Genomic DNA, 16,471 nt, shown 5'->3' with positions numbered 1-16,471 from the left:
TGAGCGATTGTGTGAATCAGTCAGTCAGCCATCCATTCTGCCATAAATCCATTAATCTAACCAACCTACTAACCAGTGAGTGAGTGAGCGAATCAGTCAGTCAGTCAGTCGGTCGGTAGGTGAGCGAGTGAGTCAGTGGCATGTAAGCCGGATAAGAAATAAAAATAAAATAAAATAAACATCAGTAACTTTTTTTCCCTGTAAACAAACACTGACCAAACATTACATAACAAAGGAACACGAAAACTAACATGATAATGCCGGAGTCGTGTTACAAAGCTACAATTCTTCTTCAAGGGAACTCTGTCTTGTGTTTATGGAAGCAAGGGAAGGTTAGCCAGGTGTGTGTGTGTGTAGGACGGGCCTCTCTTTGACTGTGTGCATGCTGTCCTCTCCTTTTTATCGTTTTACATCCTGAATTCAAAATGAGAATATGACGTACTGGAAAAACAACATCTGCTGTAACTAAATGCCAGAAGCGCTTGTGTGAGAAAATAGAGAAACACACAAATAGATAGAATATATATTGAAAGGTTGATAACTATCTAATTAGATACAGCCAGTAGTCATGTAATACTGTAGATAAGCATATGAAGGTAAATTACCAAATCACAAACACACACATAAACACACACACACAGACACACACACACACACACACACACACACACACACACACACACAGTCAAGGATACAGCATATGAAATACCTTACTGCTTGATGCACATTCTATAATTCTTTTTCTGACAAGTAATAACATAAAAAGGCAATAAGAGTAATAGCAGAATTAATCTTTTCACGAGTTAACCAGAATTACTTCATCGTAAATATAAAAGAAAGAAGAAAAGTATCCATTTCAAAAGTAATGTTCCTGTGTCTTCATGAGGCGAGGCGAGGCATTAAGTCTGGGGGTATTGTGTTGCGAGGCCCTGTGAACCAAACTGCACGTAGTCATTGAGGCAGCCACATTGTTCATCCTTTCTTTCTGTGAGTGGCACCTCAGGAGGTCTCTCCTGCTTACAACAATAAACAAAACAAATGAACTGTGCATGTCCAGTGACTCAGGCTAAGTATTCCTCTTCCATTTTATTCTATATACTCATTTTTTCTTTTAATTCAAAGGTTTAAAGGTGCTCCATACTCTCGTGCTCGTAGCGTAGGCGATGATAAGCAGAAGGCGCCAATACAGAGCACTAGGTAGACCAGTTCCCTTCACCTTTAACCCTCCCAGTCACTGCTCCCCGCTACCTATTCAAGGCTGGCTGAACCTTGGGCCAGCCAGTCACCTGAGAAAATCCAAACTGCATGTGGGATTCGAGCCCTGTATTGCAGTCACAGCCGCTGCCACCGGAACCACCGTACTTTCTTCATAATTTCAGAACAGTAGTATGAGTTCTCTTGTTTTTGTTGTGTAATTCTGCATTTCCTTGGTATTTATTTTTGAATATATAGGAATATTATTTAATGTTTATGTTGTAAGAAAACTATCGCAGTAGTGGTACAGTGGAACCGTGCGAGGGGTCTCCAAGCGCACGGGTTTGAATCTTATCCACGGTATGAGTGTAGGTTGGGGTTCCTCACTCAGAGCAACGGTTTCCTAGCGGGTGAGCATTGAGATAGGAGGTACCCTAAGAGGTATCCCCTTTAGCCCATAAATTCCCGTGAAAAGCCCACATGGTATAAAAAAAAGTGTAAATGTTCAAGACCTGGTTGGAAATGACAGGAAAATGCATTAAAGGTTGAATAACTTGCACCTACTGACATGCGTGTTTCCGAGCGACAGCTAATGACGAGACACACATTACCAGGAAAGTAAGTCTTGTCAAACACTACTAGGAACGTGTTTGTTGCTATCACATAATGGCTAATTCCAAGTGTCTATTTCTTTACGTTACTGAAGAAATATATGCATCGTTTTCTTTGATGACACGCACGAGCTCTGAGCTCGCTCCGTAATGGGGAAGACTGGCTGGGTGACCAGTAGACGACCGTGGTGAATACACACACACACACACACACACACACACACACACACACACACACACACACACACACACACACACACACACACACACACACACACACACACACACACACACACACACACACACACACACACACACACACACACACACACACACACACACACACACACACACACACACACACACACACACACACACACACACACACACACACACACACACACACACACACACACACACACACACACACACACACACACACACACACACACACACACACACACACACACACACACACACACACACCGTTCATTCCTCTTTCTACTGGCAGTAATACGTTTTTGCTTAACTTATTCTGCTACATCATCGAAGAAATCATTGTATTACTTTTCTTTACGTTCTGTGTTATGATTCGGTTCGATTTAATGTACTCGTATCTCATTTATTCATTTCATTGATTGGCTTATTATTCTTTTCTCGCGACGTCAAACAATGCTAATATGTATTTTTCAGCAACATTAATTTAGTCACTCAAACCAGCAATCAGTGTTCATTTTAGTTACGAAACATACATCAGAACACCCAGAAAAGCCCTTGATAAGAGTACTCTCCTAAGCCCTAACAGCAGCACCACTCGGCGGCCAGAAATACTCCCGCCCTGCCCTGCCCTGCCCTGCCCTGGACTGGCAAGCGCTGCACAGGTTTGTGTTACAGCCGAGCGCTGCTTTAGAGAGACAACTTCTATCGGTCGCTGTTAATACTTTCCGCACGACTACGTGTTTCCTACAGCTCATCATAACAATTGATTGCACACGTGCCTGATGCGAGGCCAGAGCAGCGGAAATGGCAAAGGTAAGTGTATTGACATGATTTACATAAATATTTCAATACCAGATCACGTCAGAATTAAAATAAAGGTGTGTGACGGAAGGTTGACCGGACAGGGCAACTTGTGGGGACACTGGTACTGTTGCTGGTGATGTGTGTGTGTGTGTGTGTGTGTGTGTGTGTGTGTGTGTGTGTGTGTGTGTGTGTGTGTGTGTGTGTGTGTGTGTGTGTGTGTGTGTGTGTGTGTGTGTGTGCGTTTGTCATTCTCTTTGGTCTTAACAACGTGGAAAGCTCACAATCGCCACATGGTGTCTGTTCAGAAGGATCCTACATTACACAGAAACTTCAACACATTTTTTTTTTTTTTTTTTGTCCATTAACACAACTGTCTCGAAATGAAGCCAGCCAGAGCGGGCCCCCGTGGCCTGCCTGGAGTGTGGTGCGCAACAACAAACCCGCCTCATTCAATGGTGAACCGTCTGGCGTCCAGCGATCAAGTACTGTAGAAGGTCAAGGAATACTTCTGTTTATGCTGCCTCTGTTTTCTGACATTTTGTTCAATAAATACACATAAATCAGTCTCTCGACAAAACCCAGGCCGACTTTGAGCCATTCGCCGTGTCTGAACAAATTCTACTCGTACTTCACTGTTGACCAACGGAACAGTGATAAACAGCTTGCTGCTCGTGTGAAGGGAAAGGGTGACAATTTGCTCTCCCTCTCTCTGTCTCTCTCTCTCTCTCTCTCTCTCTCTCTCTCTCTCTCTCTCTCTCTCTCTCTCTCTCTCTCTCTCTCTCTCTCTCTCTCTCTCTCTCTGCCTCACACACACAACCACAACCACACACACCCACACACACACACACACACACACACACACACACACACACACACACACACACATTCACTCCTTTGCTCAATGAGGATATTAACTATTAACGCTGTCAGTGGAGGGAAAAGAAATCCTTACAAACCTGATTGGATTCAATTCTATCCCTGTCGATTGACTGACCAAGATACGTTCCATTGAGCTACGGAATTTCTACGTTTCTTTTTATTTTTTTGTGTGTGATAAATCGTGTGTGCGTGCGTGCGTGTGAGAGCATTATCAGTATACCTATGTCCAAGGTAGTCGTGGAGCGTGACGGAGCGAGCAAAGACGCAGTAACGATCACCTTCTCGCTACACAAACACTGCTGGTAACATTACGTGCTGCATAAACTCCACGTGACAGGCAGCAGGTCATCAATATCTCAGTGACGGCGACCTCTCAGCCAAACCAGACTAGACAGGGGCAAGGAGGAACAACGCAGGGCTATTCATGTACTAACTGTTCTGTTCCTCGCGTGTCGGACCGAAGGAAGGCAGTGTGTCAGATTACTTCCCCGTTATAAATGAAGGCTAATCACTATAACCTCGCATTTATAAATATGAGATTAAGGTGATGCATGAAGGCAGTCTTGCAGGGAGTTCACACGAGTCGCAAAGTATTAGGTTGTAAAAATGTGACGGCAATTGAGATACAGTAAAGGAGAAATACTGAAGGATATTGTTATGAAGGAAAATGGCGTTGTATGAAGGACTGCTGCAAGAAATTTAGGCGAGTGAAGAAAACAAAAATATAACGTTGTAAAAATGTGGAAGGAAGCGAGCTGTGAGGATGAAGTGGTGAAGAAATTCTGAAGGGTGTCATTATGAAAGAAATTACTGTAAAGTATGAAGAATTGCTGCTAGAAATTCAGGACAGTGGAAAAAATATTATGTAAAAAAAAGTGACGGGAAGTGATTCACGGGGCTGAGGATTAGTGTTATGCATGTAGAGAGTCTCGCAGGAAATTCACGCGACTAATGAAACATAAATCTCAAAGGAACTGATTCGTGTGAAGAAATTGCGGAACATAAGACGAAAAGAAATATTAAATGTAAAAAAAAAAGAGATAGCAGTAGGATAATAACTAAAACAAAGTAACACAAGGTAAAAAAAAATGTTAAAAAATAGATAAAAGTGAGAAACCCAGATGATAAAAATGAAGACAGACTTAAAAAACCCCCAGAAAATTAGGAAAATAAGAGGATGGAAATGAACACACTGATGAGTTACAAGATTAGGAATAAAAAAAAATATTGGATAAGGAAAAGGAGACGCCTACATAAGCACGGGTGAAACAGTACGATGACCGAACACCAGTGAGAAAAAAGTAGTAAAAAATAACTGCAAAAAAAAGGAGCTCTTTACCCATTTCATAATACCTCCATCCTACTTCTTTATGCCTCAATTAACTGCCCATTTTGAATCTCCACAAAGGTTATAAGCATCATGAAGTAAGGAATCATCACGACACGAACCCAAACAACAAAATGACTCAAGTAAACACAACACAACACACTATCTTAACGACTAGAGGCTGACGTAACGAACAAACAGGGTAACATAATGCACAAACAGGATCACCGCCACAATAACTCAAAACACTAACAGATGAACATAACACGTGAACCAAAGCAGCAAAAAACATCACGGTGGATAAATGACAGTGAGGAGAAAGTAACCAACAAACAGATTAACGTAACAATGATGGGGAAAAAAAAAGCAACAGATTAACACAACAAACTGCAGCAAAAAAAGTGAATGGCAAAACACACACGTAAAGATAAGGAATACATAACGACGACTGAGTATTTGTGAAGAGTACTAAACAAACCGTAACAGTAATGGAGATGGATTAACAGATTCACACAACACATGATAACGTTCTGGCAGCAATAAAGTGAATGGCAAAACACACACGCAAAGACAATAAACAGATTAAGGCAACTGAGTATTTGTGAAGAGTGCTAAACAAAAGGTAACAGTAATGTGGGTAGATTAACAGATTAGCACAACACATGATAGCGCGGCGGCAACAAAGAGGAGGTGGGTAACAAAACACGGATATAAAGATAGTAAACTTCTTTTTTTCCTACAACTGGACGATTGTGAAGAATACTAAACACATAACCGTAATGAAGAGAAACAACAGGTTATCGAGAACAATGTTACAAAAAAAAAAAAAAAAAATAGTAATGTTATCGAAAAAAAATATATTACAGCTTTCTGGAAAAAAAAAAAAAAATAATAATAATAGTAACGAAGAGAAACAACAAATTATCGAAAAAAAAAAATATTACAACGATCTGACAACAAAAAGAAAAATGAGCAGCAAAACAGCAAAAGAAAAGAAAAAAAGGAAAGAAAGTAAGACAGTTCACATATTCCTGTAACTAAATAATGGTAATGAAAAATATGTAAACATTAGCGAAACATTTTAGAAAGAACAGTAATGCAATTTATCACGTTGTTCCGCCAAGAAATGCAGAAAGGTAGCAAGACACGCGAGTAAAAAAGAAATATAAAGACAGCAGGAGAAGTAAATAGCCTTGAGGGGGAAGTAATGAAGAAAATTTAATGTAATATGTTTTAGAGATTAGCATGGAGTGGGAAGGCGGTGAGGCAAGACATTCACACAAGCATCAGGACACGAAGCCATAAAGATCCCTCGGTGAATTAACAGCGCGAACAATGAAACAAAGAGTCTAACGTAGCGAGAAGGTAAAATGCAAGGAAATTGAATGAACTTACGTGCAGTACAAAAGAATTTCTCATAACGAAACCAACAAAGTAAAAACAAACACGAGTAAAAATTAATACCAAATAGATAAATATAATGAATAAAAAGAAGGGTAATGATAATAATAATAATAATAATAATAATAATAATAATAATAATAATAATAATAATAATAATAATAATAGTAATAATAATAATAACAAGCAACACACCGTGAAAATAACATAGACGATAGAGAATCAACACTGAATAAACTTATATCAAGCAGATTACGATTACTTTAATTTAGGAAGCCATTACTTCAACAAATAGACAAGAGTAACAACACACGCGATTAATCTCATCGGTACCACGACGTGTTTTATATATTCATTCTAGTTAATATTTTGGCGATTTTTAAGCATTTTCCGAAACACTTATTGCGATTAGAATAGTAAAGACTGACCATTAATAATCTTTTGACCTTCATAAACACTTCCAAATGCAAGTAAAATCGTTGAATCATACCCAAAAGTAAAGGTAAAAATGTGTCTCTGTATTGAAGGGGTTTAAAACACAAGTATGAGCATTACACACACATTACAGAAACGTGAGGGAGAAACACTGGATAGACACATCACTAGACACACACACACACACACACACACACACACACACACACACACACACACACACACACACACACACACACACACACACACACACACACACACACACACACACACACACACACACACACACAAACAAACAAACACACCACTGGACACACACACTACTGAACATATACCACCACTGGACACACACACACACACACACACACACACACACACACACACACACACACACACACACACACAGCACTGGACACACACATTAGTGGGAGTTATTATAAAGGCAATGAGTTTAATACAAAAATACGTTCTCGCGGGATGTGTCGATGCGTTAACTGAACAACAGACGTAACTGACAAAAAGCAATGTAAAATAATAAGGACAAGATGACGAAAAATGAACGATTACTTAGTTCTTGTAAATTTTCACTGGTTTTCTTCTATTACCGGGTGATCTACCAAGGGAGAATGCGAGAATAGTACAACCACATCCACTCCTTTACTGATGACCTCTGTTAACTTCCCTACCAGCTTCATTATTGCAGCAGGGAACACGAGCCTGCCTCACTCACTCATTATGCACACTACTCCACAACCAAGTCGCTTCACACACACACACACACACACACACACACACACACACACACACACACACACACACACACACACACACACACACAGAGAGAGAGAGAGAGAGAGAGAGAGAGAGAGAGAGAGAGAGAGAGAGAGAGAGAGAGAGAGAGAGAGAGAGAGAGAGAGAGAGAGAGAGAGAGAGAGAGAGAGAGAGATTAGATAGACAGACAAAATAAACACAAACAGAACCACAGATACAGATAAACAGACACTTGGACAAACAGAGAGGGACACACAGACAGACAGGCTGACAGAGACACACATACACACAAACAGACAGAGAGAAAGAGGAATCAGTCATATGGAATCTTCACATAAGTATCCTTGGCCAAACTCGCCTCACCTTCCCACGGTCCCGATCTTTCCTAACTTCCTAACTTCCCTGCCTTATATTATTAACTACAGGAACAGCACACGTCTCATATTTTTCCTGTATATTTTCAGTCTTAGGCCTACCTCGGACGGTGGATGGAATATTGTAAAGGAGAATTGAATTAACTAAAGCACGTTAGGCCAGGAAGTGTATTAGTTTATTAGTGGAAGGCCTATAAGGTTGTAAGTTTTTTTTTATTTATTTATTTTTTGACACGCGAGTTTCCAGGCCAGGGCAGTAGAGTTACTCTCTTAAATGGAGGAATAGAAGAACATTGACTCTGCACCACCTCGATGTCTGCTTTCGTATCTAGCACTAACGAATTATTGCAACACGAAGCTTTTAAGACAATTCTCCAGTTTGGGTTCCCTTAAACTATATGAACTGTTTCAACACGAAGATTTTAGCCCTTCAGTATACTGGGACACATTTTTACTATGAGTTTTGTGTATGATTAAACGATTTTAGTTACATAAAAAAACGGTCTATGGAGGTGAGAAGATTAATAGCCAACGTCTTCACTATTCTAAATCCCCACATGAATTTCTGAAGCTGTATAAAATAACCAAATAGTAAGCAGAATGAATATGGAAACGCGTCTATGGAGGTGAGAAGGTTAATGGCCAGAGCCTTCACTATTTTAAATCCCCACGTGAGTTTCTGAAGCTGTATAGAATAACCAAACAGTGAGCAGGATAAATATGAAAACACGTCGTGGTATTGAAGGAGTTAAGACAAATATCCAATTTTGTTTAATCACTGTCTATCTCCCCTTAACCTTGACGAAGTATTTAAGGTTTTAAGACAATTCAATTTTTGTTAATAAATTTTGGTCCTATCCTTTAGTCTGTCAACCACAGTGGGCATTTTTTCTCTCTCTCCATCCTTGAGCACTTGGCCAGAACCTCTTTAAACAAAAACAATAAGAAAGGAAGGGAAGCTGCAAGAAACCCTCATATATACATGTGACAGCTTCTATATATACCACACCTACCTATTTCCACTTCTTATATTATCTAACCTTTCAAAGTTCCCTAATTAGTCAGCTCTACCAGCCAGATTACCGAGTTTATTCTATGTACCTACTACTCTATTTAAGAACCAATCCCTTCCTACCTCATTTTCCTTAACGTAACCTTATCAAGCTTGCATTCATTATTTTCCGTCCTCTCCTGATTACAGACGCTGAATATACTGGGCGAAGAGAATCAGATAATAGAAATAAGAAAATCTGGTGCGTGTGGTGATGTGATGCAAGTATTAAAATGGGCTAAAAGATTCAAGAAAGAAGATTTATTATATTCGCAAATTTCTCTAACCTTTTGGGAACGAAGTTGAGCAGATATTCCTCTCTCTCTCTCTCTCTCTCTCTCTCTCTCTCTCTCTCTCTCTCTCTCTCTCTCTCTCTCTCTCTCTCGCTATCCAACTGATTAACTAACTAACTAGCAAACTAAAATAAATAAACAATCATTTAGCTCCATAATTAAGCTAAAAAAAAATCAGCTTCATCACATCAGGAAGTACCAATTTATAGAGAGAAAAAAAAGTCTAATGTTCTTAAACGGTAAAGAGAATCATGACGTAAACCACAGACAGACCATTCCCTCATCCTTCAGATTTCCACCACGTCTAGCATTCCCTCAGTCAGACGAGTGGCAGGAACCTAAGAGAATAATGCATAGTTCTCCCGCGTCAGCCTGAGTCACCCCCTCCCTCCTTTCCCGCTCATAAACCATTACTCGTGGCAGCGTTACGACCAATTACTGATCTGAGGCCCCACAGAAGAGAGGAGGCTGGCGGATGAAGAGAAGCAGGGATTGAATAAGAGATGACGTGTGAGAGAGATGTCTGAGTGGAACACTATGAGGGAGACAGGATTGTGTTGGAGGAAGAGGAGGAGGAGGAGGAGGAGGATTTGGGAGAGCTGGATGATAGGACAAGGAGGAGGAGGAGGAGGAGGAAAAGGAGAAGGAGGAGGAGGAGGAGGAGGAGGAGGAGGAGGAGGAGGAGGAGGAGGAGGAGGAGGAGGAGGAGGAGGATATACTAATAGGAGCAGTAGTAGCAGTAATAGTAGAAGTAGTTATCGTGGTTGTTACACTAGGAGTATCAGTAGTAGTAGTAGTAGTAGTAGTAGTAGTAGTAGTAGTAGTAGTAGTAGTAGTAGTAGTAGTAGTAGTAGTAGTAGTAGCAGAAGTAGTAGTTTGTAGTAGGTAGTGTTAGCTATTGAAGTTGTACCAGTAGTGACAATAGAAAAGTCAAATGAAGAACAAGAAAAAGAAGAACAAAAGCGAGAACAAAACAAAAACAAGAACAACAAGATTAAAAACATGAAATACCACCACCATCACCCCTAGCCCCTCGTCACCACCACAAACACTGAACAGCGCTTCCATACATACTCTTCAAGTTACCTACAGGCGCTATAGGCTAGGACATAAACACACACACACACACACACACACACACACACACACACACACACACAGAGAACGAACACCTGAACTCTTCCCTCGCTCCCCGGCCCCTCACGCGTCACCCGGGTACTCACATCTAACGCTGAGCAGCACGGAGTCCTCTATCTTGGAGTGCGCCAGGGACGGGTTGGCGGCGCTGCAGCGGATGTGGCGGCCGTCGTCGTGTCGCGTGGGGCGGAAGACGATGGAGCCCGTGGTGACATTGCCGTTGTTCATGTCCTGGGGAAGGCAAAACTTTGGCATCAGACAAGTAGTAGTAGTAGTAGTAGTAGTAGTAGTAGTAGTAGTAGTAGTAGTAGTAGTAGTAATAATAGTGGTAATAGTAGTGGTGGCGGTAGTAGTAGTGGTAGTGGTGATAGTGGTGGTGGCAGTAGCGGTAGTGGTGGTAGCGGTAGTGGTAGTAGTGGTGGTGGTGGTGGTGATAGTAGTAGTAGTAGTAGTAGTAGTAGTAGTAGTAGTAGTGATAGTAATAGTAGTAGCAGTAGTGGTGGTGGTATTAAGGGTAATAGTTATAGTAGTGGTAGTGATGGTGGCATTATTATTATTATTATTATTATTATTATTATTATTATTATTATTATTATTATTATTATTATTATTATTAGTAGTAGTAGTAATAGTAGCGGTAGTGGCATATAGTAATGGTATGTACTAGCAGTAGTAGTAGTAGTAGTAGTAGTAGTAGCATTAATAGTAGCAATTCATGTTTGACTGATCGCTGAGCAAGAGGAGGCGCCGCTACATGATATTGAAGGCAACCTAAAGGCTACGTTAAAACAGTGAGAGTAAAAACAGATTGGCGGTATGGTAACAAGGTGAAAATTCGTAAAAGCACATTGGCTTAGAGTAATGTAAGGGAAGAAAAGCATGTTGTTATTTTTCTCGTATTCTGAAACACTTTGCACTCTCACCACGACTATTTTCAAAGGCTACATCGATTATTAGCGGGGTTCTCTCGTGTTAAGGCAGAAATCTTGTTATTACGCATTAGAATCACAAAGAATACCATATAAGACCCCCATACATGGCAGTGACGGCGCCTTCTCTGTCAATTCCCTTGAATCAATAATTTTACCTCCTTACTCCCGTTTTCCTTTATACCTCCTTCCACCACTTGTCCAAAATCTCCAGCATAAAGTATACCTGTAACTCCTTCAGTACCATGACGCGTCTTCATATTTATCTTAGTTACAATTTGGTGATTTTATACAGCTTCAGAAACTTATGTCGGGAACGAAAATGAGTAGTGGAGACTGTGGTCATTAATCTTCTGACCTCCATAAACTAGACCTCATATTAATAGAATCGTCTAATCACACCCAAAAGTCATGGTAAAAATGCGTCTCAATACTGAAGGGGTGAAAAAACCGTGTAGCTTGAATTTTAGAATGTAGTGGAAACGAGGACAAAAGTTTCAAAATAAGGTTCAACTCCTGCTAAGAAAAAGAAAAGACTTACTGTGTGAGTGACTTCTGTGATGTTGCGGGCTCCTCTCCACCAGGTGATGCGTGCTGGCGGCCGTGACCCCACCGCCCTGCACACCAGCTCCACCGGCCGCCCCGCAGACAGCGTGCCCACGTCCCCCACGATCTCCACTGATAGCGGCTTCACTGTGGCCAGGAAAGGGAAACTCATCAGGATTATGAACTTATGAACTTACTCTGCGGATAATGAACATTCTGAATTATGAACATTCTCTCTCTCTCTCTCTCTCTCTCTCTCTCTCTCTCTCTCTCTCTCTCTCTCTCTCTTTTTACATCCTACACATACGTAATAAAGTTAAATGAAATTACAAAAGGAGTTGTGTTCCTAAGGTAAAAATCATCACTGCCTTGTCATTTAATTCAGTCTCTCTCTCTCTCTCTCTCTCTCTCTCTCTCTCTCTCAATGAGAACAGTATAAGAAAACCAGGAGAGCTGCAAGAAAGTATCAGGGCTGTTCATGGCAGTATCAGGGCTATTCATGGCAGTATCAGGGCTGTTTATGGTAGTATCAGGGCTGTTCATGGCAGTATCAGGGCTGTTCATGGCAGTATCAGGGCTGTTCATGGCAGTATCAGGGTTATTCATGGCAATATCAGGGCTGTTCATGGCAGTATCAGGCTGTTCATGGCAGTATCAGGGCTATTCATGGCAGTATCAGGGCTGTTTATGGTAGTATCAGGGCTGTTCATGGCAGTATCAGGGCTGTTCATGGCAGTATCAGGGCTGTTCATGGCAGTATCAGGGTTATTCATGGCAATATCAGGGCTGTTCATGGCAGTATCAGGGCTGTTCATGGCAGTATCAGGGCTATTCATGGCAGTATCAGGGCTGTTTATGGTAGTATCAGGGCTGTTCATGGCAGTATCAGGGCTGTTCATGGCAGTATCAGGGTTATTCATGGCAATATCAGGGCTGTTCATGGCAGTATCAGGGCTGTTCACGGCAGTATCAGGGCTGTTCACGGCAGTATCAGGGCTGTTCATGGCAGTATCAGGGCTGTTCATGGCAGTATCAGGGTTATTCATGGCAATATCAGGGCTGTTCATGGCAGTATCAGGGTTATTCATGGCAATATCAGGGCTGTTCATGGCAGTATCAGGGCTGTTCATGGCAGTATCAGGGCTGTTTACGGCAGTATCAGGGCTGTTCATGGTAGTATCAGGGCTGTTCATGGCAGTATCAGGGCTGTTTATGGCAGTATCAGGGTTATTCATGGCAATATCAGGGCTGTTCATGGCAGTATCAGGGCTGTTCACGGCAGTATCAGGGTTGTTCATGGTAGTATCAGGGCTGTTTATGGCAGTATCAGGGCTGTTCATGGCAGAATCAGGGCTGTTCATGGCAGTATCAGGGCTGTTTACGGCAGTATCAGGGCTGTTCATGGTAGTATCAGGGCTGTTCATGGCAGTATCAGGGCTGTTTATGGCAGTATCAGGGCTGTTCACGGCAGTATCAGGGATGTTCACGGCAGTATCAGGGCTGTTCATGGCAGTATCAGGACTGTTCATGGCAGTATCAGGGATGTTCACGGCAGTATCAGGGCTGTTCACGGCAATATCAGGGCAGTTCACGGCAGTATCAGGGCTGTTCACGGCAGTATCAGGGCTGTTCACGGCAGTCCCCCGTATAAATCATGCCTAACTGTTTTCATCTTTCGTCTCAGTCCGTAAGTTTGTTTAATCATTTACAGTTTTCTAATAACAACTTGATTGCCAAGTGTTTTCCTTTCCTCTGCCACTGTATGTGAGAACCAATTACGTCCTGTTTCCTTCTGGAGTCTTATTTTTGCCAAGCTTGAACCGTTATTTCTTGTCCTGGGCAGCTCAATTCAGGTTTTTACGTCGCTGGAAAGGATTTAATCAAGTGTGTAAATGTCAGACCTTGTAAAGAAATTAAGAAAATGACTTTACAACAAAATAACCTTTAAACTGAAGTAGTTTTCTTTTTACCTCTCTCTGTCCCTCCACATGAGTCCAGCAGTCTTGTTTATTTTATTACTTCACAACAAACTTCATCATCTTTTGTACTTAAGTTTTCGCCTTTTACTTTCATTATTTTACGAGTTTTTATGTAATACTAACTTTTGTCTTCGTCCTTCCTTAACACGTAACCAGCAATCTAGTTTATTACCATTACATAACTACAAACTTAATCTTTCTACTATATCTACTAATTCTTACGTCTTTGTTTTCTCTTTCTACACGTAACCAACAATCTAATTTTCTTTAATTACTTTACAACAAACTCAATATTGCTCACACTACACAAATATCTTTCTCTTTCTCCCAACACGGAATCACTAATTTAATTTACTTTCATTACTTTCCCTGCCTTGCATCTTTGCTCTCCGGCCCGTCTCCGTGTACGTGTATTAATAAAGGCAGAGGCGGGGCAGCGCAGGGACCAACGGGAGGGAGGCGCATGCATGATACCTACATATACATACGTACCTGACCCTCTGTGCCCCGGCCCGCCACCACCACCACCACCAACAACAATACTCTGTACTGCCTCCTTCCGCTAAATTGAACTCCTACAAACAAACAAAGAAAGGGTCTGGGTCTCATTCTCTCTCTCTCTCTCTCTCTCTCTCTCTCTCTCTCTCTCTCTCTCTCTCTCTCTCTCTCTCTCTCTCTCTCTCTTTTCCTGCCTCCCTACTAGCAAACAGCACAAATAACCCAGTATAATCATATCCTCTATCAAACAAGCACGAAATTACCACCAAGTCTTCAGCCAGTCACCATCCCCTTCACATGATAAGGGAATCAGTGGTATATTAAATCTACGCCAGTACTTCTAAGAGAGGGGAAGGGAAGGGCAGCGCGGCGTGTGTGGGTGTGTTTGTGAGGAGAGTAATCGTGCCTGAATTTATCTAGGGAATGAAGACTGATCCCGGCGTATTTAGCAAGGGTGAGGCGGAGTGCAAGGGGAGACTAGGAACCGCTGCTGTTTAGGTTAAATCAATACCAAATGGGAGGAAGTATTAGAAGATACACGAGAGGAGCGGAGAGCGGCGCGGCTTGGCGTGGCGTGGCAAGGGGTATTAGGAAAAGGGATGAACAGTAAGTGGCCAGAACAATGATGGACGGGAGGGAACATGTAAGGAAATGAGGCAAGATAAAGAAGTGAGGTAAGGAATGTTAGGAGGTGGTGGTGGTGGTGGTGTGTGTGTGTGTGTGTGTGTGTGTGTGTGTGTGTGTGTGTGTGTGTGTGTGTGTGTGTGTGTGTGTGTGTGTGTGTCTCTCTCTCTCTCTCTCTCTCTCTCTCTATCTATCTATCTATCTATCTATCTATCTATCTCTATCTCTCTCTCTCTCTCTCTCTCTCTCTCTCTCTCTCTCTCTCTCTCTCTCTCTCTCTCTCTCTCTCTCTCTCTCTCTCTCTCTCTCTCTCTCTATCTATCTATCTATCTATCTATCTATCTCTCTCTCTCTCTCTCTCTCTCTCTCTCTCTCTCTCTCTCTCTCTCTCTCTCTCTCTCTCTCTCTCTCTCTCTCTCTCTCTCTCTCTCTCTCTCTCTCTCTCTCTCTCTCTCTCTCTCTCTCTCTCTCTATATATATATATATATATATATATATATATATATATATATCTATCTATCTATCTATCTATCTATCTATCTCTCTCTCTCTCTCTCTCTCTCTCTCTCTCTCTCTCTCTCTCTCTCTCTCTCTCTCTCTCTCTCTCTCTCTCTCTCTCTCTCTCTCTCTGTGTGTGTGTGTGTGTGTGTGTGTGTGTGTGTGTGTGTGTGTGTGTGTGTGTGTGTGTGTGTCGTTTCTGACTGTGATTGCGTATACTTTCCAAAACACAGCAATGTAATATGTGTTTCATAGCGGGATTTTTAAGACACTTAATTCCCTGTGGTGAAACAATACAGCTTGGAATGTACCTGTACAATGTGCGTGTCATCTTGCTCCTATTCATCACTGGAGCAAGGTCGTTATTGCTTCTAAGGAGGACACATATAACAGACATTTAAGTGTAACAGATGGAGACAAATGGTCCCTTAATTAGATTTATGTTAAGGGGAAGATGGTCGTGCCAGAAACAGATTGAAGAATGAGTACAAATATATCACGGAAGAGGAATTGTGATTAAATTTACGAATGATCCACATTTTATGAACATTTACGACGTAGATGGTTATTTCGGTTCATGCTGCAAGGAAAACGGTTGTCTCGTAGCAATACAATGAGAAATAAGTAGACATTTTTCAAAGAGGACATCTGCTCTTAACTCCTTTAGTATCATGACGCGATTTTATAATTCTGCTTCTTATTAGGTGATTTTATACAGCTTCACAAACTCATAGGTGGATTAAACTAGTGAAGACTCTGACCATTAATTAATCTTCTCACCTCTATAAACCCTTCCTAATGGCAATAAAATCGTCTAATTGTAACCCAAAACTCAAGATAAGAGTACTGAAGTGGTTAAGGGTCAAACATGATATATACAATCTCTCATATATAATTCAAT

At 41.4% G+C, this 16,471-nt stretch overlaps 1 protein-coding gene across 1 annotated transcript in view; it reads right to left on the bottom strand.

Moving 5' to 3' along the window:
• The window catches only part of LOC123517387 (nephrin-like), a 385,107-nt gene that overhangs the window by 58,297 nt on the left and 310,339 nt on the right, over nucleotides 1–16,471 (bottom strand). The window contains exons 6-7 of the mRNA XM_045277400.1: nucleotides 11,967–12,118; nucleotides 10,583–10,727 (exon numbers count right to left, since the gene is read on the bottom strand). Of these exons, the coding sequence (XP_045133335.1) occupies nucleotides 10,583–10,727; nucleotides 11,967–12,118 (297 nt within the window). The remainder of the gene's footprint in view (nucleotides 1–10,582; nucleotides 10,728–11,966; nucleotides 12,119–16,471) is intronic.

This window comes from Portunus trituberculatus, chromosome 6, assembly GCF_017591435.1.
Source record: "Portunus trituberculatus isolate SZX2019 chromosome 6, ASM1759143v1, whole genome shotgun sequence".
Lineage (NCBI taxonomy): Eukaryota > Metazoa > Arthropoda > Malacostraca > Decapoda > Portunidae > Portunus > Portunus trituberculatus.
The sequence above is the reverse complement of the archived record's forward strand: the minus strand, read 5'-3'. Positions and strand labels throughout refer to the sequence as shown.